Below are 25039 nucleotides of genomic sequence, written 5' to 3' on the forward strand. Positions count from 1 at the left end.
TATCTCTGGGATTTGGCTGGCTGCAATGAACATACATGCTGCCAATAATAGGTGACTTCTAAATTTTTCTATTAATTAACCTTCTGTTCTAAGAGAGTGTGGTGCAGTGGTTAGAGATACAGCCTCAGCACCCTAAGGTTGTGGGTTCAAACCCCGCACTGCTCCTTATGACCCTAGGCATGTCGCTTAGTCCTCCACTGCCCCAGGTACATTAGATAGCTTGTGAGCCCATCGGGACAGATAGGGAAAATGCTTGAAGGACCTGTATATAAACTGCTTTGAGTGTGGTTGAAAACTACAAAAAGGCAGTATACAAATCCCAATCCCTTTCTCTTTCCCTTATAAAACAGGTTTTATGCCTTAGGCCCTCTTTTACTAAGCCACGAAACAGACTTCTACCATGGCCCGGGTCGCTAAATGCTCATAGGAATCCTATGAGCGTTGAAGAAGCATTTAGCATTCTGGGCTGTGGTATAAACCTCTCGCAGCTTAGTAAAAGGGGGGGAGGGTGTTAAATAGCAGGGGTATAAAATGTGATTATTCCTGAGAATACTCAGTCATTCTTGATGTAAACAGCTATGAACTCTTGAGGCAATGGTAGGATATAAATTATATATGTAATGTAAAAAAAAAATGAGCTTCTTACACTTTAGCACACTAAGCTTTAGTAAAAGGGCCCCTTAGTTATAAGGTTACCCAAGTAATGTTTGTGCGCATTTACACCAATGTTGTAGCAAGTCTAAAAGTGTGCTGATATAGTATTTGCATGCGATAGGGGATAGTTCTGAGATCTATTTTATAAAGGCACTTAGACCATCTCCACTATGAGTTGCCTTTATCAAACAGACATTTTGCTACTTTGACATAGGTGTTCTGTTAAAAATTTACTCTTGTAGGGGCCAATTTTATTCTAGGTGCCATTTTAAGTCTATTTACATTGTGAGGACTAAGGAAGCTTGAGTGGTAATGCTGTGATGGGGAGGGGATCGGGCAATGTGTTCTCCAGACATAGCTTTAACAAGTCCGAGTGGAGAGACATCATTGTTAGGGAAGAGGAGGGGGGTGATCAAATGTGTAAAAAGTTGGAGAACTGTCATATATATTACAATGTTGATGCTAAGTATGTCATGATTGCAATAAAAAATTTAATTAAAAAAAAAGATCACATTAGCAGTAAATTTGAGAGATTCAACATATTCAACATTCCCTAGCTTCAGTAGGAGCTCCACTCTTACATTGGTCTGTGTAAAATTCATTGATTTGAAGACATTGCTTGCATAGAGTGCTACATAACAATCCTACTCCTCTCACTTTGACATTAAGATGCATTTTACTAGTGCCTCACAAGCTCTCATGGTGGTATCTGTACAAAGAATTGCATAAGGCAGATTTGGTGAAATCTCAAGCAGGAGGAGAGTCCTGTCCTTTGCTCTGGTATACTTTTCATTTCTCTTCCTTATTTGGCTGTTAGGAGCTGGACCACATTATGCTCTGCTACAATTTCTGGCAGCTTAACCGGCTTCTCCCTCTGGGGGTGCAACAAATCCTGTTTAAAAAAAAAAGGAGGTCAGAATGATTCAGTGTCCTAAAGAGCTGTATCTCTTTCTCAATGGAAAGTTCAGGCCCTAAACTGAAAGAATGTTCAAGTGAAGTTAGCTTCAGGACTCTTACCTTGGGTACATCTGCGTTTGTAAGCAATGGCCCACGCTGGCTAGTCTTGGATAGCGTGCCTATATTGCGTAAAATCGCCGCGTTCAAAGCAGGGCGTGGAACAAGTCCTAGGTCACCTACCCGGTAGTGTGCTGTGAATGCTGAGCACTTCATAGGGGATGAGGAACTGAGCCAAAGAAAAGAAACAGACAGTGAAGGGTCTCTTTTCTCTTCCTCTGCCATTTTTTCTTACTTTTCCCCACTGCTTAAACCCTTTAGGAGTCCTTTTTTCCTTCATATGCTGATTGCAACCTGGTTTACTAGAATGTTCTTTTCAGTATAGGAGGAATTCATAGACAGTGGATCATCCTGTTTCTTAACCAATAGCCTGAACATTAGAATTCTCTTTTTCAACCCAGAAATTTCTTGGTAATAGAATCCCTCGGGGTTAAGCATTCTTGCCCAGTTTGTTTAAATACAATCATGCTGCTTCAACGTAACATTATTCAGAGTTAACATGTTGTATTTCTAGACCACCTTTCCAATTTTAGCTCCACAGGCTTTGGAAGACGGGAAGGGGCACAACATTTTACTGCTGGCTGCCTCCTTCTCTTATCTGATGTAGTAATACTCCCTTCCCCAAAAGCATCTTCCCCTCTTGTGTCTCCTAAAACCTTATTACCCATCACACCTCTTCTACCATAGGATTACCAGACATGTCCTCCTTTTGGTGGTCTATTGGGGCATCCAGGTGGCTTTCCTATTTGCCTGGGTTTCAACATTTAGGGGGTGGTAGCGATGAAGGGCAGCTGTGTGGCAGGCCGCAACTTGATTGACCCCATCCCATCTGTGAAATCTCAATTTTTGGGCCTCCTAAAAGCAGCAATGAACAGGATGCTCCTGGCCTGCTCCCTGGGGCCTTCCCTCTGATGACATCACTGATGCTGCAGCAGAGGGAAGCTCTGGCGGGCAGATCGGGAGCAGTCTGATCTTACCGTGTAGCGGTATTAGCAGCAATTCCCACACTCTGCCTGCCGCTGATCCAGAAGTCTCTCCGCGGTAGAGGGAAGACTTCTGGGTTAGCGCAGGCAGCATGTGAGAGTCACTGCTGATACTGCAACCCGAAGAAGCAAATCTGGAGTACAGGGGAGGAGAGAAAGTTGGTGGCACAGGGGGTGGGAAAAGGTAAGAGGAAGGAAAGTCGGTGGCATATGGGAGGGAAAGAGTGAAAGGAACTTCAGGAAGGAAAGCTGGTGGCACATGAGTAAGAGGTAAGAGAAAGGAAAGTTGGTGGCACAGGGGGTGGAGAGGGAGACATGCATGGTGAGGAGAGAGGATGAAATTGCACATAATGGAGGGGAGGAAGGTATATATGATGCATGGAGGGGGATAGAGAGATTTGACACAGGGCACAAGGAAGGGAGTGAGAGAGGTTTTGGACATGGGGATAGATGAGAGGGAGATACACAGGAGGAGGAAGGGGAGAAGGAGGGAGATGGATCCAGGAGCATGATGGAGAGATGCCTGGAAATGGGAGTAGGGAAAAGCGTGGAGAGTGCAGCAAGAAAGAGATAGGGAGATGTCAGGCTACAAAGGTGAGGAGGGGATGCTGGGCTATAAGGGTGGAGGAAGGAAGATGCTGAGAATGGTAGAACCCCCAAAGGGGAGGAGAGGGTGGCAAGGAAATGTGGTAATGGAGGTACATTGAAAATGAAAGGTGAATGGAGGGCCGAGGAAGGAATTAGATGGGGAATGGGAGAGAAGATGGAAATTTGATGGGTAGTTGGAAAGTGAAAAAGAGGAGAAGGGTAAGAAAAAGGCAGAAAAGAGCTAAAAAGGAATGATCAATATGTCTGAGGCAGGTGTAGTGAGAGAATAGACAGGAGAGAGTAGAAAAGACAAATGGATAGAAGCCACTTGAAGGAGAATTAGCAGAAAAAAAGAAACTGGAACCAACATGATGGAAAAATAAAAAAGCCAGACAACAAAAGTAGAAGAAAAACATTTTAACTGTTTAAATGGAATATGGATAATAATTAGTAAAAATATTGTTTAAATTTTGACAAATAAACTTGCAGAATTAGCTAGTTTTGAATTTTTTTGCACAGAATTCTGCCAGCAGTAAACAAAGAGGTAGAAAGGGTGAGAGGGAGAAATCTTGCTTATGTTGGAGGGGAGGGAGACATACATGGCTAAGAGAGAGATAAATGTTGGACATAGGGTGAGGGCAAGGAGAGAGAAAGAAATGTTGCACATGATAATGGAGGGGTGGAAGGAAGAGATGCATGGAAGAGAATAGAGAGGTTTGACCTAGAAATATTGGATATAGCAGTGGAAGGGGAAGGTACAGAAGCAAAAGATGAATGGTGAGCACGGGGAAAAAAGAAAACATCAAATGGGCAGGAGACCCTGGTGAACAAGATAACAGAAGACAAACAGAAATCAGAGCCTGGGACCAACATGATTTGAATAATAAGATGACCAGACAACAAAAGGTAGAAATAATTTTATTTCTATTTTTTGATTACAATATGTCAGATTTGAAATGTGTATCCTGCCAGAACTGGTGTTGGCGAGTGTGAGCTAGGACCTAACAGAGAGGGTGAGCTAGGACCTAAGAGAGAGAAAAAGTCTTTTTTGTTTTGTTTACATCACAGCACCGGCATGGGGTTGGAGAGAGCAAAGGGGGTTGGGGTGGATGAAGAGCTTACAAAAATAAACTCGCCAGGCCATTTTAAAAAAGGAAAAGCAAATCGAAAAATCAATTCAATAGGCCAAATCGAATCAATTCAAATTTTTTTTCCCTAAATCAGGCAGCACTAGCCTGGAGTGGGTCCCACGGAGGAGAGGACATCAGGAAAGAGCAGTCCATGCTAAATTGCTAATACAACGTTAAAATTCATGCTTTCTGGTTGCTGAGTTACTCTAAAAGTAGTTTTGTTTCCCTTCCCTTCCCTCCCTCTCACTTATAGGTCTAGCATCCATCCAACTCCCCTCCACTTCTCTTTACCCTGCTTGACCTGCTAGACTCTCACCCCACACACACTTATGTTGCACTTCCCTCCCTCCATGCGGTCTGGCATACTGGACCCCCCTCCCCCCCTCTCACTTACCCAAAGCAGCAGTGGCAGCTGATCAGCAGAGGCAGTGCTGTAAACAGGCTGCTCGCAGCAATCCGCAGCAGGGCCTTTCCTCTGCTGTGTCGGAAGTGATGCAGCAGAGGAAAGGCCCTGCTGGGGCTGGAAGAAAATCATTGAAGCAGTGGCTCACAATTAAAAATAATCCCCTGATGCAGCCGTAGGGCGAAACAGGGCCTGTTGGGATTTCTATGTGAATCAGTTTGAAGCGGAATTATTCACGATACCGCTCTAGAACCTTCGAATGACTCCTGCGGTGATTTTGCACTGTTAAAAATAAGATAAGTGCTCACTTTTCTAAGAAACTTATAAAATCCTTTTAAAAAAATGATAATAAATAGGTAAAAAGTATAGAAAAGTAAACGATAGAATATAAGACCAAGGATGTATTTCTCTATGACAGTATTTTTACTGGCATAGTTAGTTTCTCAGTTTTGAGAAACACTGAGGTCTTTTATCGTTTACATAAAGTAAAAAGAGTACTATACTTGTTTTTTTGACAGTATAATTATTTGAATATCAATTTGGTGTGGCTATATATTTGAAGATATTCAGTTTGTATTATTTATATACATTATATATGAACATAACATAACTTTATTCTTCCATACCGCCATAATCAAACAATTTCTAGGTGGTTTACACAGAAGAAGGCTGGACAATCAGCGAAGTACAATTAATTAAAATACAACAAGTTTCCTAAAATCTTCAAAGTAAGATTTTGGTTAACAGTAATATCCTCATTTAGGAAATAAATTTGTCAAACAACGTTGACTTAATTACTTTTCGAAATGTACCATAAAACAACATAACTCCACCAATACAATTACCCCACCAGGTCTGCTGCTTACTTGCTTGAAATGCTAGAGTCCTATCCAGAATAACACCTAAAAAGTGCATCATAGAATATGAGCACTTTAAATAATAAATATCAGTCTAAAATGAACACATTAGAACAGAAAAAGATATATAGAAGCCATCATATCTACCAAAATATATACAAAATATTTCATCGGAACCTTAATGTGTTACACAATGAATTAAAAAAACTTAAACATAATGATAACAAATATTAATCAGATGAAAGGTAAAAAGCATGATGATAACAGATTTTGGTACAATTCATATATAAAACAACCATGAAATCAATATGAAATAAATAACATATTAAAGCTCAAATTTGAATTAATCAGACAGAATGATAACCAATATTAAAAAATGATTATGCTAATGATTGCTTTAAAAAGATCAAAAGACGTGGTGTAACAAAATACAATGCAAAATAGGAACTTAATACAAAAGACCATCTCATCAAAAGTCATGATATATCAAGATGCAATACAGCTTAATAAATATAATAAACATTTCATCAAGAAGTATAATGTAGCAGGGGGTGCATGTTAGGGGCAAAGAGAAACACAAAACAGTACGTTTGTATAGAGAACATAATATGACATTAGAGGAATGTGATGCAGATGAGAGGAAAAGGCTGAGTGAAGTGGGCTAAAAAATGAATAAGATATAGAAAACCAAAATAAATAAATAACTTGAGACCATAGGACTGGCTAAAAACAAAACCAAAAGAAATGGAGAACGTAAGGCCATGGGACTAACCAGCTCTAAGGGAGAATGTAGCTGGCTAAATGCTATGCGTCCGCACAGAGGATGAATTTAACAAAGCTTAAAATAAAAAAGAGTGAAAATAAAACTTGAAATAATAATCAGAATTAAAGCGTTGAATATCCGTAAAAGACGATTAAGCCGGGTGTAGGAACATAAGAATTGCCGTTGCTGGGTCAGACCAGTGGTCCATCGTGCCCAGCAGTCCACTCACGTGGCGGCCCTCTGGTCAAAGACCAGCGCTCTAACTGAGACTAGCCCTACCTGCGTACGTTCCGGTTCAGCAGGAACTTGTCTAACTTTGTCTTGAATCCCTGGAGGGTGTTTTCCCCTATGACAGACTCTGGAAGAGCGTTCCAGTTTTCCACCACTCTCTGGGTGAAAAAGAACTTCCTTACGTTCATACGGAATCTATCCCCTTTCAATTTTAGAGAGTGCCCTCTCGTTCTCCCTACCTTGGAGAGGATGAACAACCTGTCTTTATCTACTAAATCTATCTCCTTCAGTACTTTGAATGTTTCGATCGTGTCCCCTCTCAATCTCCTCTGTTTGAGGGAGAAAAGGCCCAGTTTCCCTAATCTTTCACTGTACAGCAACTCCTCCAGCCTCTTAACCATTTTAGTCACTTTTCTCTGGACCCTTTCGAGTAGTACTGTGTCCTTCTTCATGTACGGCGACCAGTGCTGGACGCAGTACTCCAGGTGAGGGCGCACCATGGCCCGGTACAGCGGCATGATAACCTTGATAATGTGATGATTATAAACTGTCTTTGATAGTGATGGAAAGTCCTGCACATCTTTAATCAAAAACGGCTATATAGCAAAAGCCACACAATGAACCACCTGACATACCTGGGTGCTAAAGTAACTAACAAAAAATATAGATAAAATGTAAAAAATAAGGGTAATGATGTTATAAGTAAACAATGTAATTAAGCCAAAGAGGAACGGATGGCCTTAATAATTGAAAAGAAGAAAAGAGAAGGAAGACTCGCCGAATAGCAGAGATGGAAACACCCAGAATAGCCAACATAGAAACCGCCATATAAAAGACCCGAACTAAAAACATAGTTGTTATGCATTAAAATAATCTTATGGGTAACAGACTGATTAGATGAAGCTAATGGCATAGAAAGACCCCATATGAAGCAGAAGACTTACCAAATAGCCGGTGATAACTGGAGACAGGCATAATATCACAAAAAAATGCTATGGCTGCTTCTGCCGTGGTGCCGGACCGGTCTCATCTTGAAAATTAGGTAGGCCTCAGAATGGGAGCTCTATTTCCATCCCCGTGGGAGTCCCGTGGGCCTGGGAGGAGTCCCGTTGATCTTGGGAGATTCCCGTGATCCCCGTTCCTGTGCAGACCTCTAATCAGGATCATTGCCGCTGCTGCTTCAGGGAATGTATGGAGGGATGGGGGGGTTGTCTGGTTAGGATTGCTGCCTTTGCTGCTTTGGGGGCTGGAAGGAGGGACTGGGGGAGGGGTTGTGGATGCAGAACCCAAGGTAAGAGTTGAAAGCACTCTCGAAGAGGTAGGCTTTTAACTTGGACTTGAACACTGCCAGCAATGGAGCACACCATAGGGATTCAGGCAGTTTGTTCCAGGCAGCAAGATAGAAGGAACGGAGTCTGAAGTTTGAAGAGGAGGAGAAGGGCATATTTAGGAGGGACTTATCAGCTGAGTGGTGCTCACAGGGGGGGAGGGGGGACATAGAGGGAGATAAGTGAAGAGATATAGTGAGGGGCAGCTTAGTGAATACATTTGTAAGTCAGTAAGAGAAGTTTGAATTGTATTCAGAAATGGATGGGAAGCCAATGAAGCAACTTTAGGAGAGGGGTAATGTGAGAATAGTGGCTCGCACTGAATATGAGTCGTGCTGCTGAATTTTGGACAGATTGAAGGGGAGAAAGACGGCAGAGCAGAAGACCTGAGAGTAGTGAGTTGCCAGTAATCTAAGTGTGAGGTGACGAGGGCATGGGGGGAGAGAAAGAAGGACATGCTGGATGGAAGGGGATAGAAGGTAGAATTAGTGAAAGACTGGGGGAATAAGAGGAAGGGAAATGAGAAGTGTGGTGTGAGAGACGAGATAGAAAGTAGACAGTAAAAAGAGGGAAATTGAAGACTATAGAGTAAAAATGAATGAAGAGAGGGAGAAAAATAAACTGACGAACACTGAGTGGAAAAAAAACAATGTTAGAGATGGATGTTGTAGAGGAGATAAAGAAGACAGGAGGAGAGAGAAAAATGACAAAACCCTGGTATGAGAGTTAAGAGATGAGTCTAAAATTGAATTATTTGAACACCAGAAAAAAGGACATGTTTGGTGTACACCAAATACAGCATTCCAGGAAAGAGCATCCTACCAACTGTGAAGCCTGTGAAGCATGGAGGTGGAAGTGTTATGGTTTGGGGATGCTTTGCTGCAGCAGGACCTGGCCAGCTCACCATCATAGAATCCACCATGAATTCTACCATGTATCAGAGAGTGCTTGAGGAACATGTGAGACCATCTGTTAGAAAATTAAAGCTGAAGTGGAACTGGACCCTACAACATGACAATGACCCAAAACATGCCAGTAAATCCACCAAGAACTGGCTGAAAACGAAGAAATGGAGAGACCTGGAATGGCCGAGTCAAAGCCCTGGTCTTAATCCCATTGAGATGCTGTGGGGTGATTTGAAATGGGCTGTACATGCAGTCACCATGCAGGAAAAGGATCTAGGGTCCAGAGAAGAACGACAAGGATGATTAAGGGCATGGAAAACTTTCATATGCTGAAAAGTTGGAGAGGCTGGGGCTCTTTACCCTGGAAAAGCAGAGACTTAGAGGGGACATGATAGAGACTTATAAAATCATAAAAGGCATAGAGAAGGTGGAGAAGGACAGACTCTTCAGACTAACCAGGCCAACAAAAACAAAACGGCATTCAGAAAAATTGAAAGGAGACAGATTCAAAACGAATGCTAGGAAGTTCTTCTTCACTCAGAGGGTGGTGGACACCTGGAATGCGCTCCCAGTGGAGGTGATAGGGCAGAGTACAATATTGGGCTTCAAAAAGGGATTAGATGACTTCCCGAAGGAGAAGGGGATTGAAGGGTACAGATAGAGGGTAACTATACAGGTACTAAATGATTAGGAAATACAGAATTTAGGTTAAGGACCACTTACAGATCACGGACCTGGGGGACCACCGCGGGAGCAGACTGCTGGGCACGATGGACCCCTGGTCTGACCCGGCAGAGGCAATGCTTATGTTCTTAGGTATCACTGAAATCCTCTGCTCAGTGCGCAGAGGTGGCTAAGAAGACAAATAGAATGTTAGGAATTATTAAGAAAGGAATGGAGAACAAGCTGAAAATATTATGGCCCTGTATTATTCCATAGTGCAACTGCACTTTGAATACTGTATGCAATTCTAATCACTGCATCTCAAAAAAAAAAACTATAGCAGAATTAGAAAAGGTACAGAGAATGGCCACCAAAATGATCAAGGGAATGAGATGGCTTCCCTATGAGGAAAGGCTAAACAGGCTAAGTCTCTTCAGCTTGATAGCAGTTCATAAACTAGTGAATTAAGTGGAATTGGTAGACATGAATCACTTGACTGTTCACGCTTTTCAAAAGTAGAAAGACTAGGAGGCGTGCAATGAAATTACTAAATATATTTAGAACAGATCAGAGAAAATATTGCTTCACTTGCCCCCAAATTCTGTATATGGTGCCTAAGGTTGTGTGCGCACAACTTCATTGATTAATTGGCCTAATCAGCACCAATAACCGCCAATTTTTGTTTCAAGTGACACTAATTTACACTAATTAAAAGATGCACGCACAACTCGGGAAGCGCAGTTCTATAAAAAGTACGCACCAGTTGCAGTACGTGAATTTAAAAAGAAGACAGGGCCAGGCAGTAGTTAAAGCTACATCCTCAGCACCCTGAGGTTGTGGGTTCAAACCCACGCTGCTCCTTGTGACCCTGGGCAAGTCACTTAATCCCCCTCCCCATTGCCCCAGGTACATTAGATAGATTGTGAGCCCACTGGGACAGACAGAGAAAAATGCTGAGTACCTGAATAAATTCATGTAAACCGTTCTGAGTTCTCTTGGGAGAACGGTATAGAAAATTAAATAAATAAAATAAAATTGTGGGCATTCCTAAAAGTTATGTGCATTATTATAGAATATGCCCGATGCATGCACAATATAGATGTAGGCCTGGTTTTAGCTGGCCTAAATGAGTGTGCCTAAGTTATGAGACACTACCTCTAGTCCCTTATATTTCCTCACCTAAGTAACATTTAATTAGATTGTAAGTTCTTTCAAGCAGGGATCATCTCTTGCTTGTTTGTTGTGCAGAGCTGCGTACGTCTGGTAGCACTTTATAAATAGTAGTAGTAGTAGTAAAAGTGAGGACAATCAATTTATTAAAACATCCTATATTCATATCATATATATGTCATGTACATAAAATAATGCAGGCATAAAATTATAAATGTATAAACTGGACCCCAACATGATCTGTGTTTCAGCTAGGGTAGCCTTCCTCAGGGATGTGTAAAATAGAAGCAAAATAAATCATAGACATATATACAGTCTGAAGACATATATAATTACAAAATAAATAATATGAAGCATTGTAATTATATATGTCTTCAGACTGTATATATGTCTATGGTTTATTTTGCTTCTATTTTACACACCCCTGAGGAAGGCTACCCTAGCTGAAACACGGACCGTGTTGGGATCCAGTTTATACATTTATAATTTTATGCCTGTCGTATTTTATGTACATGACATATATTTGATATGAATATATGATGGTTTAATAAATTGATTGTCCTCACAGTGGTTTGACTCTGTGTCCCTTCCCCACTACTTTTTCGTTGACATAACATAACATAGAAATATATTTACAGTAAAACCTTGAATTAATTTTCACATGACTGCAAAACCTTGATGTTCTATGTGGTTTACAGGATAAAAGAGGACTGAAAATCACAGTGAAATACAAAGCATCAAACTTCTAAAAATTTTTGCAAATAAATATATTTTTAACAAATTTCCTAAAATCCTGATAAGCAGAACTGGTTATCAAATGACTAAAATCTTTACCCCAAGTAGCAGCCTGAAACAACAATTGTGGTTGAAAATATCTTTTATATAAATGATCTTTAGCAGATGGAAAGACAAACAAAGCCTTTAGGTGCTACTCCTATCCCCTCCAACATACCTGTCTTCTGTTAATGGCAGAGTGTGTGCCCCATGAGCTATAAACTCCTCCAGCTTGGGCCCAAGCCCCATCTTGGCAGCACTGCTGAGTAACATCAAGAGTGCATGCAACATCTGGTTGCGACGCAGTTGGAACTTGAAATCCAAATCCCCACACTCTTCATCACCGGGCTTCTCCTGCAGTGCAATACCATAGACTCAGCAATTGTCCAAAACAACACAGAGGACTGGCAAAGACCGAATGCTATGAATAAGGGATGTAGCAGGGTCAGTGGATCAATGGATTCCACCTTTAGCGAACTGCCTTACAGTCACACCATTAATAACTCCCCAATACACCATTAATAACTCAATTCCAAATGCTATTCTCTATGCACAGAAACAGTATACACATGGCAGAGAAACCTTATGGGTCCTTATCTAGTCTAGCCAGTTTTCTTCCTGTTGCAGCACTGAAGACCCCTTTGGAACCAAGAGTCCTCTGTGGTCATCCTACGGTTTCCTGAATTTCATCAGTTTTTGATACAGAATTATTTGAGCTTACTACTAGGAGCTTGGACAAATTATGAGCCCATGCTATGGGTCTCAATGGCTTGTTTGGTAACATAGCTAAGCTTGGGTTGTAACCATGGTAACTCCATATGGGTCATTTCAACCTTCTTAGAAGCTCAGTGCTGCTCTATCAGTGCAATTTAAGGGTTATAAAATCTGAAGAAACAGCTGGCAGTGTGCTGATATTGCCATTCTTCGACCCCCTTTGTCAACTGCCAAGACCACAAAATTCTGCTTTCCTCAAAGCACACATAACTGTCTAATAGGACAGGTGACAGGATGCTGCAGCACAGATTCACTGTGACAATTTGCAACCCTTGGAGCTTTGCTGTCGCCAGGATGATGAGCTTATTAATGCTGCAGGAGATGCAGAGATTTGTGTCTTTACCAATAATATATCCTTCAGTGCAAAGGCAGCTTGTTTAAGAATCTTCTCCAGCAGCTTACGATTCTTCTGCTCCTCCTCTAACTGCCCTGCTAGAGTCACCTCCTCAGTCTGGTGCTTTCCTGCCTTCTCCTCAAGTTCTGTAATCTGCTGCCTAACAGGAAGAAAAGAAAATCGACTAAGGAGAGACCTGGGTACTGTGTGCAAAAAGCTATTAACTAATAGGCCAGCGATGGCGAACCTATGGCACGCGTGCCAACTGTGGCACGCGAAGGCCTTGCAGCTGGCACACACAGGGCCGCCATCAGGGCAATACTACCAGGGGGTGCACAGGAGAGAGAGCTGAACGGGGACGATGGGGGACCCGCGGGGTTAAATATAACTCGAGCCGCGAGGCTCGTCTTCTACTCCGACTGCCCTGCCGCTCACACAGCCGATCGGAAATCTTCCCCGACGTCAGCGCTGACGTCGGAGGGAGGGCTTAAGCAAAGCCCGCCCTCCGACGTCAGTGCTGAAGTCGGGGAAGATTTCCGATCGGCTATGTGTGCGCGGCGGGACAGGCAGGAAATAGAAGACAAGCCTACGTGGCTCGAGCTACATTTTGCTAAGAAAGTTGCTAAGATGGGCTGGGAGACAAACGGGGAACACAAAAGGGGGAGGGAGTGCATTTTGGACACAAGGCATGAACTTGGGAGAAAGGAAGGGAGGGAAAGAGATGCTGAGGTGGGGGAGGGAATGGGTTTTTGGACACAGAAGGCATGGACTTGGGAGAGAGGAAGGGAGGGAAATAGATGCTGAGGTGGGGGAGGGAATGGGTTTTTGGACACAGAAGGCATGGACTTGGGAGAGAGGAAGGGAGGGAAAGAGATGCTGAGGTGGGGGAGGGAACGGGTTTTTGCACACAGAAGGCATGAACTTGGGAGAGAGGAAAGGAGGGAAAGAGATGCTGAGGTGGGGGAGGGAATGGGTTTTTGGACACAGAAGGCATGGACTTGGGAGAGAGGAAGGGAGGGATGCTGAGGTGGGGGAGGGAATGGGTTTTTGGACACAGAAGGCATGGACTTGGGAGAGAGGAAGGGAGGGAAAGAGATGGTTGTGTACACGGGGAATAGAAGAAAGGAGAATTTTTGGTCATAGGGAGGGAGTGAGGTACAGACAGTGGCATACCAAGGTGGGGGTGGGGGTGGTCTGCCCCGGTTTTACGCCCCAAGGGGGTGCACAGCTGGCCACCCTCCAGTGTTCTCCCTAGGCTGGCAAACTGCGTCTCTTTAGCCACTTGAGTGCCACCGCCGCCATTGGGAACAGGTCGGTGCCAAGTTCTCCCTGCTTTTCCCTGTGGGGCCGACCAACTCTCGCCACCCGCGTCAATTCTGATGTCGGAGAGGACGTTCTGGGCCAGACAATCGCTGCCTGGCTGGCCCAGAACGTCCTCTCCGATGTTAGAATTGACGTCGAGTGGCGAGAGTTGGTCGGCCCCGTGGGGAAGAGAAGCAGGGCGAACTCGGCGCCGGCCTGTTCCCGATAGCGGCAGTGGTAGCCTATTCCCCAGTGGCGGTGGCAGCATTTTCCCAATGGTGGTGGCATAGGGGAGAGCAAGGAGAAAGAAAGAAAGGGGGGGACAGGGAGCCAAAAAAAAAAAAAAGAAAGAGGGCTGGGTGAAACAAAGAAAAATGGGGCACGGAGAGAGAGAGAAAGACAGACATACAGAATGAAAGGGGGTATGGAGAGAGAGAAAAAGAAAGAAGGGGGCAGGGTGAAACAAAGAAAAAGTTTGGGGAGGGAATGAGGTCTGGAGGAGAGGAAGCATACAGGAGGCTGAAAAAAGGAAAGAAATATTGGATGCACAGTCAGAAGAATAAAGTGCAACCAGAGACTGATGAAATTACCAAAGGTAGGAAAATGATTTTATTTTCAATTTAGTGATCAAAATGTGTCCGTTTTGAGAATTTATATATGCCGTCTATATTTTGCACTATGGCCCCCTTTTACTAAACCGCAATAGCGTTTTTTAGCGCAGGGAGCCTATGAGCTTCAAGAGCAGCGTGGGGCATTCAGCGCAGGTCCCTGCACTAAAAACCGCTATCGCGGTTTAGTAAAAAGGGAGGGGGAATATTTGTCTATTTTTGTATAGTTGTTACTGAGGTGACATTGCATAAAGTCATCTGCCTTGACCTCTTTGAAAACCCGCGGAATATAAATGATAATTAACATTTTCTCTGCGTACAGCGTGCTTTGTGTTTTTAAAATTTTATTGTTGGTAGATCATTTTGACTTGGCCACAAAGGTAAGGGGGAGGGAGGGGAGCTGCTGAAAGAGTCTACCTTGACGTGGTTGCAGGTTTACAAATCTTTTGGTCAAAGAGTGCGGCGACAGAGAAAAGTATGTGTGTATTCGGCCCATGAATGAAATCATTAAAACATTATAAATTGCCAATAAATTGAAATGAAAACCAAAGGATTGTGAATCAAATTGATTCTCTGACAATACAAAGATTCCAACCTTTAAAAATGATGTTACATAGTTCAGGCAACTTTATAAAGAGTTTTTAGATACTAAAATCTTGTTATTAAGGTTTAATTGACGTGCTGGCACTTTGAGGAAATTCTTTGGTTTTGTGCGGCAGTTTGGGCACTCGGGCTCAAAAAGGTTAGCCATCACTGCAATAGGCTATAACAAATACACCTGCAACTGACAAGCTCTGTACCTCATAGTTTTCTTCTCTTCACGAAGGGACTGATAAGCAGTTTCCAGCGTGTTAAATTCTTGTTCCTTTTGTGAAAATTCTTCCAGTAAGATTTGCTGTTGATGGCATTTCTCTGTCAGCATTCGGATCATCTAAAATACAAGATAGACAGGAACAAGATCAGCAGGTGAAAATGGTGGTGGTAGGGGGGAGCAAATTCAAAAGATATGAAAGAGTGCAGCTATGCAGTGTTGGCTGTTGGGAACTATGCGGTGGGGTAGGGCAGGGGTGGGCAACAAGGGCCACGATCCAGTCGGGTTTTTAGGAGTTCCCCAATGAATCTGCATGAGATCCATTTGCATACAATGGGAGGCATGCAAACAGATCTCATGCATATTCACGGAGGAGCTCCTGAAAACCCGACTGGATTGCGGCCCTCGTTGCCCACCCCTGGGGTAGGGGCGCAAAGCCACGTCTCTCACCTTCTGGTTGCTCAGGTTGTTTTTCACCAGCTGCTTTTCGTTGTGCTCCAGCATGGCCACCTGCTTGCACTGCTCGTTCTGTGCATCCATCAGCAAGTCCTTCTCCTGAATTAGCTCCATGCTCCTCTCAGATATTTTGGCGAGCTGCGCCGAAATGGACACATTTTCTCGAATTGTGCGCTTCGTTGTCTCTGCCATCTGATTATTTGATATCTTACGAAATTCTGCTGCCACCATGTTCACTCGCAGTAGCATTTCCTTCTTCAGCCTGTACACAGATAACTAACTTTGAGTTTGACCCGTGCAGAGGCTCCTTCAACTCTTCCCCAGCTCATCAGGGAGCTGCAGTATGTCCCAGAGCACCCACTGTGGCCTGTTGGAGAGATGCTGCATGTCCCCAAAACTTTGCTGCAGTCCATTTGGGAGCCATGGTGTGCCCCCAAGTCCTGTCCTATTAGGGAGATGCAGTGTGCCCCCAAGCAGTGGTGTAGCAAGGGTGAGAAGAGCCCAGAGTGGTGATGCCCCTCCCATGCCTCTTCTCTGCTCCCCGCTCCTTCCCTGCCCCCCCCCTTGAGTGCGCGCACACCCTTTCCCTACTCCGTACCTCTTTTAACTTCCCCAGCATGAGCAGCATTGGTTCTCCTTCTGACATCACTTCCTAGGCCCGGAACCCGGAAGTGACATCAGAGGGAGAGCCAATACTAGCGTGAACAGCAGGTGATTGAAGTTGCTGCTCGCGCAGGCGAAGAGATAGAGGTATGGTGGGGGGGAGAAGTGAAGGCATGTGCGTGGCGGGGAAAGAGTGGGAAGGAACAGGGGATGGGGAATAGAGAGGAGGAGGGGTACTGGCACCTTCACCAAGAAGGCACCTGGGGTGGACTGCCCCCCTTACTATACCCCCAAGTCCTGCCCCGGCCCATCAGGGAGATGCAGTGTGCCCCAAAGCCTTGCCCCAGCCCATTAGAGAGATCCAGTATGCTCCAGAGCCCTGCCCCAGCCCGCTAAAGAGACCCAGAGCCCTACCCAGAGGCCCTAGAGTCCTACCTAGTCCTTTAGAGAGCTGCAACATGCCCCAAAGCCCTGCTCTAGTTCATCAAGGAGCAGCAGCCTTCTGTACTGACCTGTCTTTATCAATTACAGCTTTCTTCTCAAGATTGTAGATCATCTCTTTATGTTCCTCCTCTTGTTTTTTCAGCTGCATTTCAAGGGCTGCAAACCTGGCCATCAGATCTTCCTTATGGAGTCTAAACTCCTCCAGTCCAGCCAACCTCCCCACTAAAAGCAGAAACCAATTGGCATTAATGTAAGAGTGTGTACCGCTTTCTGGGAAAAAGGCATCCAGATCCTGCATGTCTCTCACAGAAGAAGAGGAAGGGCATAAATTCTTTAACCTTTTATATTAGAGGAAGGTGTAGATGCTGCAGCTGTGGCTGCCTCCACTCTGCTTACAGTAGAACATTTGCATAGGACCTAAATCCAGTGTATATGAACAGAAGAAAGAAAATTAGAATAAAGGCAGATCAAACTTTTCTTGAGGAAAAAAAAAAAGTACAGTTAGACCCACAAAGCAATCACTAAGTACCAACAGATATAAAGGTGAACATTTTTACAGAGCAGCAAGAAAATCACTAGAGATATAAAATCAGAAATAAGAATTTAACCACAAAAATCCAAATCTAACAGAAGCCTTGCTTGATAAACGATATACTGTACAATGCTAAGAAAAAAAGGAAATAAAAGTATCTAACCCTTAAGCAAAAAAGGACATATTCACAAACAAGTTGCCTTGCATTAGGCCCAAGCAGGCATCTAGATCATGCCTACCAGCGCCTAATGTAAGTGGTTAAATTGGGCTTAAGTGGCGCGATAATTGGTCATACCATAAAAACCCAGAAGCCCAGAAGTGGGTGTGTTTTGGGGCAGTGCCGGACTTCGGCATCACTATGTGCCTCTGGCCGCGATTCTGACAGGGCCCTGGGTGCTAGAAATGTAGGCTTGTTAAACCCTAGCCTACATTTCCGGCACCTAGGGTCCCTACTCAACGCAATTCTGGAAGCAGCACCTGTTTGTGATCGACATGTGGCAGGTGCTCATTTTGTAGGCGCCTGCCATGGCAGGCGCTGCTTTCAGAATCAACTCTAAAAGGTCCGATTCTATAAATGGCGCCTAACTGAGTAGGCACCTAGGAAAACAGCACCTACTGCGTTTTATTCAAAGTCTACAACTAAGGCACCAGTATATTAGGCCAGGTTTTTCTTGGCCTAAAATACCAGTGCCTAACTCAGGGGTGGGCAACTCCGGTCCTCGAGGGCCGGAATCCAATCGGGTTTTCAGGATTTCCCCAATGAATATGCATGATATCTATTTGCATGCACTGCTTTCAATGCATATTCATTGGGGAAATCCTGACTGGAATCCGGCCTTCGAGGTCCGGAGTTGCCCACCTAGACAGGAGAGAGAAGAGAGAGGTGGGGGTTAAGGGGGGGGGGTGTAGACTGACATTTTGGTTATGTGCAGTTTGCATCCGGGTTTAATAGCTAATGCAGTCCATACCACTTCCTTTAAATGAGCAGAGAGCCTGCATAGCTCTTTGCGCAGTTTTCTTCTGCGCTATTTTGAACATAGGGCAGTCATAATAATACTGAAAATTGTGTGCAGAACTTACATTAAAGGCTCCTTTTACTAAGCTGTGATAGCGTTTTTAGCATGTGCAGAATTTTAGTGCGCTCTAAACCCGCGCTACGCGGCTAGAACTAACACCAGCTCAATGCTGGCGTTAGCGTCTAGCGCGCGGGGCAATTTAGCGCACGCTAAAACTGCTATCGCAGCTTAGTAAAAGGAGCCCTAAGCTGCGTCCTAAGCTTCCCACACTTTACCACACTGGACCCTGAGATATATTTTTTAAATATCAAAATACTTAAGAACTTGGAAAGAACTTAAATCCAAAAACAAACTCAGTTTAGAATCCAGAATGCTAAAGTGTGAAGTAAGCACTCCCAGTTCTATGAAAGATATCAAAACCTGATGATCTCACAAAATATCAAAAACACATTAGAGATAAGTAAGAACAGCCATACTGGGTCAGACCAGTGGTCCAATTAGCCCAGTTTTCTGTTTCCAAAGTGGCCAATCTAGGTCACCAGTACCTGGCAAAAACCCAAATAGTAGCAACAAAATCTGCAGGAGAAAAGTCATCAAAGATGACCAAGTACCATGAGACACTCCAATAACAATGCAAGAAACTGACAAATGCATCCAAAACATATGCTCACTGAAGTATATATCCAGCAGCAAACTAACTAAACTAAACTAAACTAAACCTTAAGTTTATATACCGCATCATCTCCACGGATGTGGAGCTCGGCACGGTTTACAAGAACTTAAAATATAGGAAGAGAAGGAAAAAAAAAAAGGCTTATATGAACTTATATATAGAAGAGAAGAGTAAGGGGGGATAGAATTACATTTTAGTGAAAAGCCAGGTTTTCAGTTGCTTGCGGAATAATTGGAGGGAGCTCAGGTTCCGCAGCGGGGTAGTAAGGTCGTTCCAAAGACCTGTGATTCTGAAGAGAAGGGATTTTCCCAGTTTGCCTGCATAGCAAATACCGTGTAGAGAGGGGAAGGATAGTTTATACCTTTGGGCGGGTCTGGTAGAGTCAGGAGGAGTTATAAGATAGTGGGATTAAGGGAGGAAGGATGCCGTGAATGATCTTAAAAGCCAGGCAGGAGCATTTGAAATGGATTCTGGAAATCACTGGGAGCCAGTGAAGTTTGGCTAGGAACCACTCGTAATTATTTAACTTGGCTCTTCTTTCAGGCCATTTCTCTCAGACCTGGTCAGAGGGACATTCATTACACCAAGCCATGGGAATAGCATGAACCCAAATATAATTATAGATGGATCTACATCTACAACAGTTTGCTATATTATAAAAAAATACTGATAGAGTGAAGACAGAGGTGGGACCTATTGTTTCCTGTACAGATAAGCACATTGAGCCTCTTGTTATACTGTTTGTTTGCTTTACATAGCGCACCAATTAAATATTTGAGGAGGTTTTTTTTATGCCTGTGAGGTGTATTATTGGTGGTGGCCTTTTTTTCATGTTTGTTTATACCTGCTCGGTGGGCTCAAGCATTCAGTAAAAGTGTGATGATCATCACTGCCATCTCAAATCAGAGGAGTTTAAAAAAAAAAAAAAAGATGCAGACATCTTCAAGAAGGAGCAGAAAGTAAAAACAGATGTATCCTCAGTCTAGTCCTATAACACAAGGTTGCCAGCCTTTGAAACCCCCATAGCCTCTCTCAATGGCATTCTACCACTACCAGCCTACATAAATTCCTTTTCCTCGGACCTTCTAGTTTTGTATACTTGCAGCTTACCAGACAGATTCAGTAAAATTATTCACATTTTGCAAACAGGTCAGGTGCGTCTTATGGAGCGAAAAATACGGTAATAGCTCAAGTAGAGATCATTATTTATGAGTAGGAAGAAACCATGGACCCTCCTCCTCCTCCTTCCCAAAAATCTTTTCGGAGCAGCAAGGAATGTATTGGGATTTGTTTTTTTAAATTCTTCCAGTGTAATTGGATGAACTGGTTCATAACAAAATCATTGTCATTTGAATCAGGGTTTTCTATAGGAAAACAACTCAAACTGAAATAGAATAGGGGAAAAAAAAGAACGAGTGCTTAATATTACATTCCCTACTGCAGTCATAAAAACCTACCTCCAATATACAGTGCCCTGGAAAAGTCTTCATATCCTTCTACATTTTTCACATTCTACTGTCTAAAAATACAATTCAGACTACATTAAAATAGGAGTCTTTTGGATGATTTACACAACATATGCTATATTTTCAATGTTAATTATAGAAATATTCAGAATAAGAGACCAAAAAGTCTTGATTGCATAAGTCTTCACATCCTTGATTTAATACTTGGTTGAAACCTCTTTTATATCAATAACGGCCATAAGTCATTTAGAATATGCTTCCATCAATTTCCATAGAAGGAAAGTACAGTTTTTGAATAATTCCACCAATAAGAATAGGCAAACTCTCTTTTAATTTTTGATTTATGTCATGAAAACTTGATCTTGATTAGCTTCCAAGTTTATTAAAATTTTGATAAAACATAAATCGTAAATTCTAAGCATTTTACAGATTGAATAAAAAAAACTATGAACTCTCTGCCCCCCTCCCACCCCCCCCCCACCCCCCCAGAAGGGAATATAAAAGCAAAGGAGTCAATTAAAGCCCAAGCTCTTGGTGGTGGGGTCACCTATGCACTGCGGTCTGCAAATCTTGTCACAGATTTTCTGTTAGATTTGGGGTTGGGTTTTGACTGGGCTACCTGAGGACATTTTACCTTCTTCTTACTGGACCACTCCACTCCACTGTTGCTTTTGCTTAGGATCAGTACCCTACTGAGAAGTGAAGCTAGGCTTACCATATGGCTCCAGATAAAGGAGGATGGATTGAAACATCCGGGTTTTACTTCCACTGAAAGCAATGGAAGGAGGACAGACAGATTGAGACATCAAGGTTTTACTTCCATTGTATGGAAGTAAAACTCGGATGTCCCAATCCATCCCCCTTTTTCTGGAGTCATATGGTAGCCCTGGGTAAAGCTCTCCAGCAAATTAAAACAGTTTTCCTCCAGGATCTGCCTATACTTCACATCATCCATCTTTCCTTTGATCTCCTCAAGCCTCCCTGTCCTTGTTATAGCAAAGCACTGCCATAACATAATGCTACCATCATCATGCTCTACTGTAGGGATCAGTGGACTCTCCCTGTCTGCCTGCCCAGGTCCAGCATCTCTCCCCCTCTCCCCACACCCAGTTGCTTACCCACCCTCTGAGTCCTCCACAAGCACTAAAGACTGTCTTTCTGGACAGTAAGGCCTTTCCTCTGCTCCCTCCCACAGGAAGTTGCATCAAAGCAGTGAGACATGGCAGAGGAAATGCCCTGCTGGCCAGAGAGGCAGTTTTTAGCACTGGTGGAGAACTCGGTGGGCAGGTAAGCAGCTGGATGCAGGGGAAAGGGGGGGAAATGCCGCACCCAAGTTTGTAGACGGGAGTGTTCACTGGGCGGCCCTGGGCATTTTGCCGTGCCCACCCAATGGTAGCTATACCCTTAGTAGGGATGGGGTATCAGGGTAAAATTTTTATTTTACTCCATATACATCACAGATTTGTAGAGTAAGCTTAAAATTGTTGAAAAACCAACAATTTTCCCAGTCTCAGTCTGAGATTTTTTTAAACTGCAGCGACCTTCTTCAGCAGTTTCCTTAACTCATGGTATAGAATTTGAAAGAATGGCTTGATCAAAGCAATACCTTGATACCAAACTGTTTCCACTTAGCAACCATACCTGACAGTACCCCAATGGATATTCACAGATTGATATACAAGTTTTCCCCAATCTGTACCTTTGAATAACTTTATCCCAGAGTTCTTTCAGAGCTCCTTCTTGGAATGTTTAGAGCTTTCCTTCAAATTCATTTCATATAATAGAAATAGTTTGATCCTTCACCTAGGAGCATGTCACTCAGCTACTAAGACTGGAAACAAGTTGGCACTGTTTAATTTGATCATGTCAAAGCAAGTTTTGGAAATGGGTTTGCTACGACAAGGGGCATGGAGATTTATGCAATCAAGACTTTTTGGTTTCATATTCTTAATTATGTTTTCAATATTTAAATTTTTCTTTTGCATTAAAAGTGTACTTTAATGAATTTTGAATTTTTTTCAGATAGTAGAATGTGAAAAACATACAAGGGTGTGAAGACTTTTGCATACATACACATATTTAAAATATCTGTACAAAAATATATATTTAATGGATAATGGGTTGCAAGATATATACACACCTAGTACCATGTTCTCTGAGGTGAGCTGATCCTTGATTTCCTGGGCCTCGTGCCGTTCATGTGCCAGCTGGGCCTCAAAAGCATCCTTGTCTGCCTCCTTTGCCTGCTGTATGGTGATAAGATGCTCATTCAGCTCAGTCAATTCATCTGTGCGCTGGTCCAAGGTCCGCTTCAGAAAACTCACAATCTCCTTTTTGTCCTTGAGCACCTGGTCATACTTGGCCTGGAAGATAACCGCACTAGTTTCCAGCTCATCCAGTTTCCTTTGGTACCTGATAAAGCAAAGTAACTACTGAAGAATAATAACTCAGGAGCAGGAAAAGGAGAAAAGAGAGAGATGAAAACATAAATCCTACACAAATGAGAGAGAGAGAGAGAGAGAGTATGGATGGGGGTGGAAGACGATGCAAAAAAAAAAGAAGGGAAGATAAGGTGGCAGGAGCAGGGGAGAGGGAGGTAAAATATTAATTGGTTAAATGATAATTTGCCAGTGCAAACCACGAATTCACTCAAATCGACCCAAGGCTAACTTCCAGGTTCCTCTTTGCTGTGCAGCTCTTCATATTGGGGCAGGCTTGGGTGGACAATACACGTCAGCAAAGGATGAGAAATGCTAGGCATATTGGGGATCTTTCATCTAGTAGTTTAGAGTTATCTAAGCAAAGGACACAGCAGGAGCGTAAGAGTTATTTGGAAAAAAAAAAAAGGAAAATGCAGGCAGACAGTCCAGAAGAAGAGAACCCTCACCTGATCACTCTGCCCTCCAGGTCTCGGATCTGCAGCAAGTAAAACTCTTTGCTGAGCTCGGAGAGTATCTCCGGAATTGCGCCGCCTCTATCCACGCCTTTCGTGCTGGGCGGCTTTTTGCCAGCCTTGACCCCCCCTTTCTTCTTGGGGGGCATGCTGCGGCCGGGCGCAGGAGCCCGCACTACAGTCAGCTCCCGATCAGGGATCGGCTCGGTTCCGTTCGAGCTCTCCCTTCCAGCGCCTGCTTATAAGATTCGGAGGCGTTCTGTTGCTGGGGAGTGACGTCACTCGCTTAGCAACAAGCGAGGAACCGCTTAAAGCAACAACCCGCTCCGTTCGAGTTCGGGGCTTTGCGTGGGGATGACGTCATAGAGAGGGTGAGGAACCCCCCCCCCCCGGTTCCGCGGGTTTCTGGCCGTGTTTCCATGAAACCCACGGAAATGGCAACTCCGAGCAGTTTGAAAAACAAGCAGGGGAATGTCCCTTTGGCGGCCGTCAATGAAGATAAACTGTGCAGGGAGCCATAGAGCCTTTCACTTGTTAGGATGAAGATAAGAAGTGATATAGGCTCAGGAGTAATCTAAGGCAATACTTTTTTTTTTTTTTTTACAGAAAGGGTGGAAGAAGCGTGGAACAGTCCCCGGTAACGATGGTGGAGACAGACTGTGGGCCCTATGCGCTAAGCTCCGACACCACAGCAAGAATAGCTTGCAAATTAATAGCAAGAATAGCATGCAAGCTATTCGTGCAGAGCAGATTGGTAAAAGGGGGGAGGAACTGTGTCTGGTCCTTGCTCAGAAGCACAGCTTCTCCTCCTGCCTGCCAGTTACAGCTGATCTCATGGGGAATCCCCTCTCAGCTGAGCTGGCAGGAGTTTAAGTTCAATTTATTTGCTACACCACCAATATAAAACCAAGGTTAAAAATCTAAGCTGTTTATATAATAAACTATAGCTAACTAAGCTGTTTATAAAATAAAATATAAAAGGGAATAAAAAATACTAACACACTAGCACAATAAACATCACAGAAACATAAGCTGGCAGGACTGGGATGCACTGGGAGAGGCCTTAGGACTATCCCATGATGCACCAGGAGGGGGCAGGGCCACCATTTTAAAGAGACAGGAGGTATGTGGCAGAGGGGGGTCCCAAGCAAGCCCCCAAGCCAACCCAGCCCACTAGACCACCAGGTTTGCCTTTTGGGTAGGGGGAGCCTCGATGGGACAGGGGCCAAATTTTTTAAACAATTTTATTTTAATGGATGCTGTTCTATGTGTTGTGTGAACACACAACACAGGCACAACAGCTGAGCCCATTAAAACCAAAAAAGTCCTTTGCAGATGAGCTGACTTTTTGGATTTTATTTTGAGATCAGCTGTTGTGCTGGTGTGTGCTCACACCAGCACAGCAGCTCCAGAGCTGCCAGAAAATTTGTGCATCAATTATTTGGTGCTGGGGGAGGGGGTGTACCCTTTTGTGCTTCACTAGGAGAACTCATTTAAATACTAATGAGCTCCTAGCGATACATTTGCATAGGGTTCTCGGTAGCTGCTGCGATGATTGGAAGCAGTCAAAGAGAACCCTTTTCTGCATCAGGAGGACAGCTTTCAGTGCCAGTAAAAGTGCTTTAATGGCTCTAACTTTCTCGGAAAGCTTTTGTACATTGGGG

The 25039-nt window shown here is 43.6% G+C and overlaps 1 protein-coding gene across 2 annotated transcripts; it reads right to left on the reverse strand.

Moving 5' to 3' along the window:
- Positions 1-1123: 1123 nt before the first annotated feature.
- On the reverse strand, positions 1124-24353 carry CFAP157 (cilia and flagella associated protein 157). Of its 2 annotated transcripts, XM_033960027.1 has the most exons (9): positions 23370-24351; positions 22623-22894; positions 16864-17017; positions 15743-16010; positions 15282-15412; positions 12581-12731; positions 11642-11817; positions 1672-1837; positions 1124-1546 (listed from the first exon to the last, which is right to left on the reverse strand). In XM_033960027.1, exons 1-9 carry the CDS (start codon positions 23522-23524, stop codon positions 1457-1459), a joined length of 1563 nt encoding a protein of 520 aa, XP_033815918.1. In that variant the 5' UTR covers positions 23525-24351; the 3' UTR covers positions 1124-1456. The 2 variants fall into 2 exon arrangements, with proteins under 2 accessions (XP_033815918.1, XP_033815919.1); XM_033960028.1 differs by lacking the exon at positions 1672-1837 and having other exon boundaries at positions 23370-24353.
- Between the last annotated feature and the right edge of the window lie 686 nt (positions 24354-25039).

The sequence above is a fragment of the Geotrypetes seraphini genome, chromosome 10 (genome assembly GCF_902459505.1).
Source record: "Geotrypetes seraphini chromosome 10, aGeoSer1.1, whole genome shotgun sequence".
NCBI classification, from domain to species: Eukaryota; Metazoa; Chordata; class Amphibia; order Gymnophiona; family Dermophiidae; genus Geotrypetes; species Geotrypetes seraphini.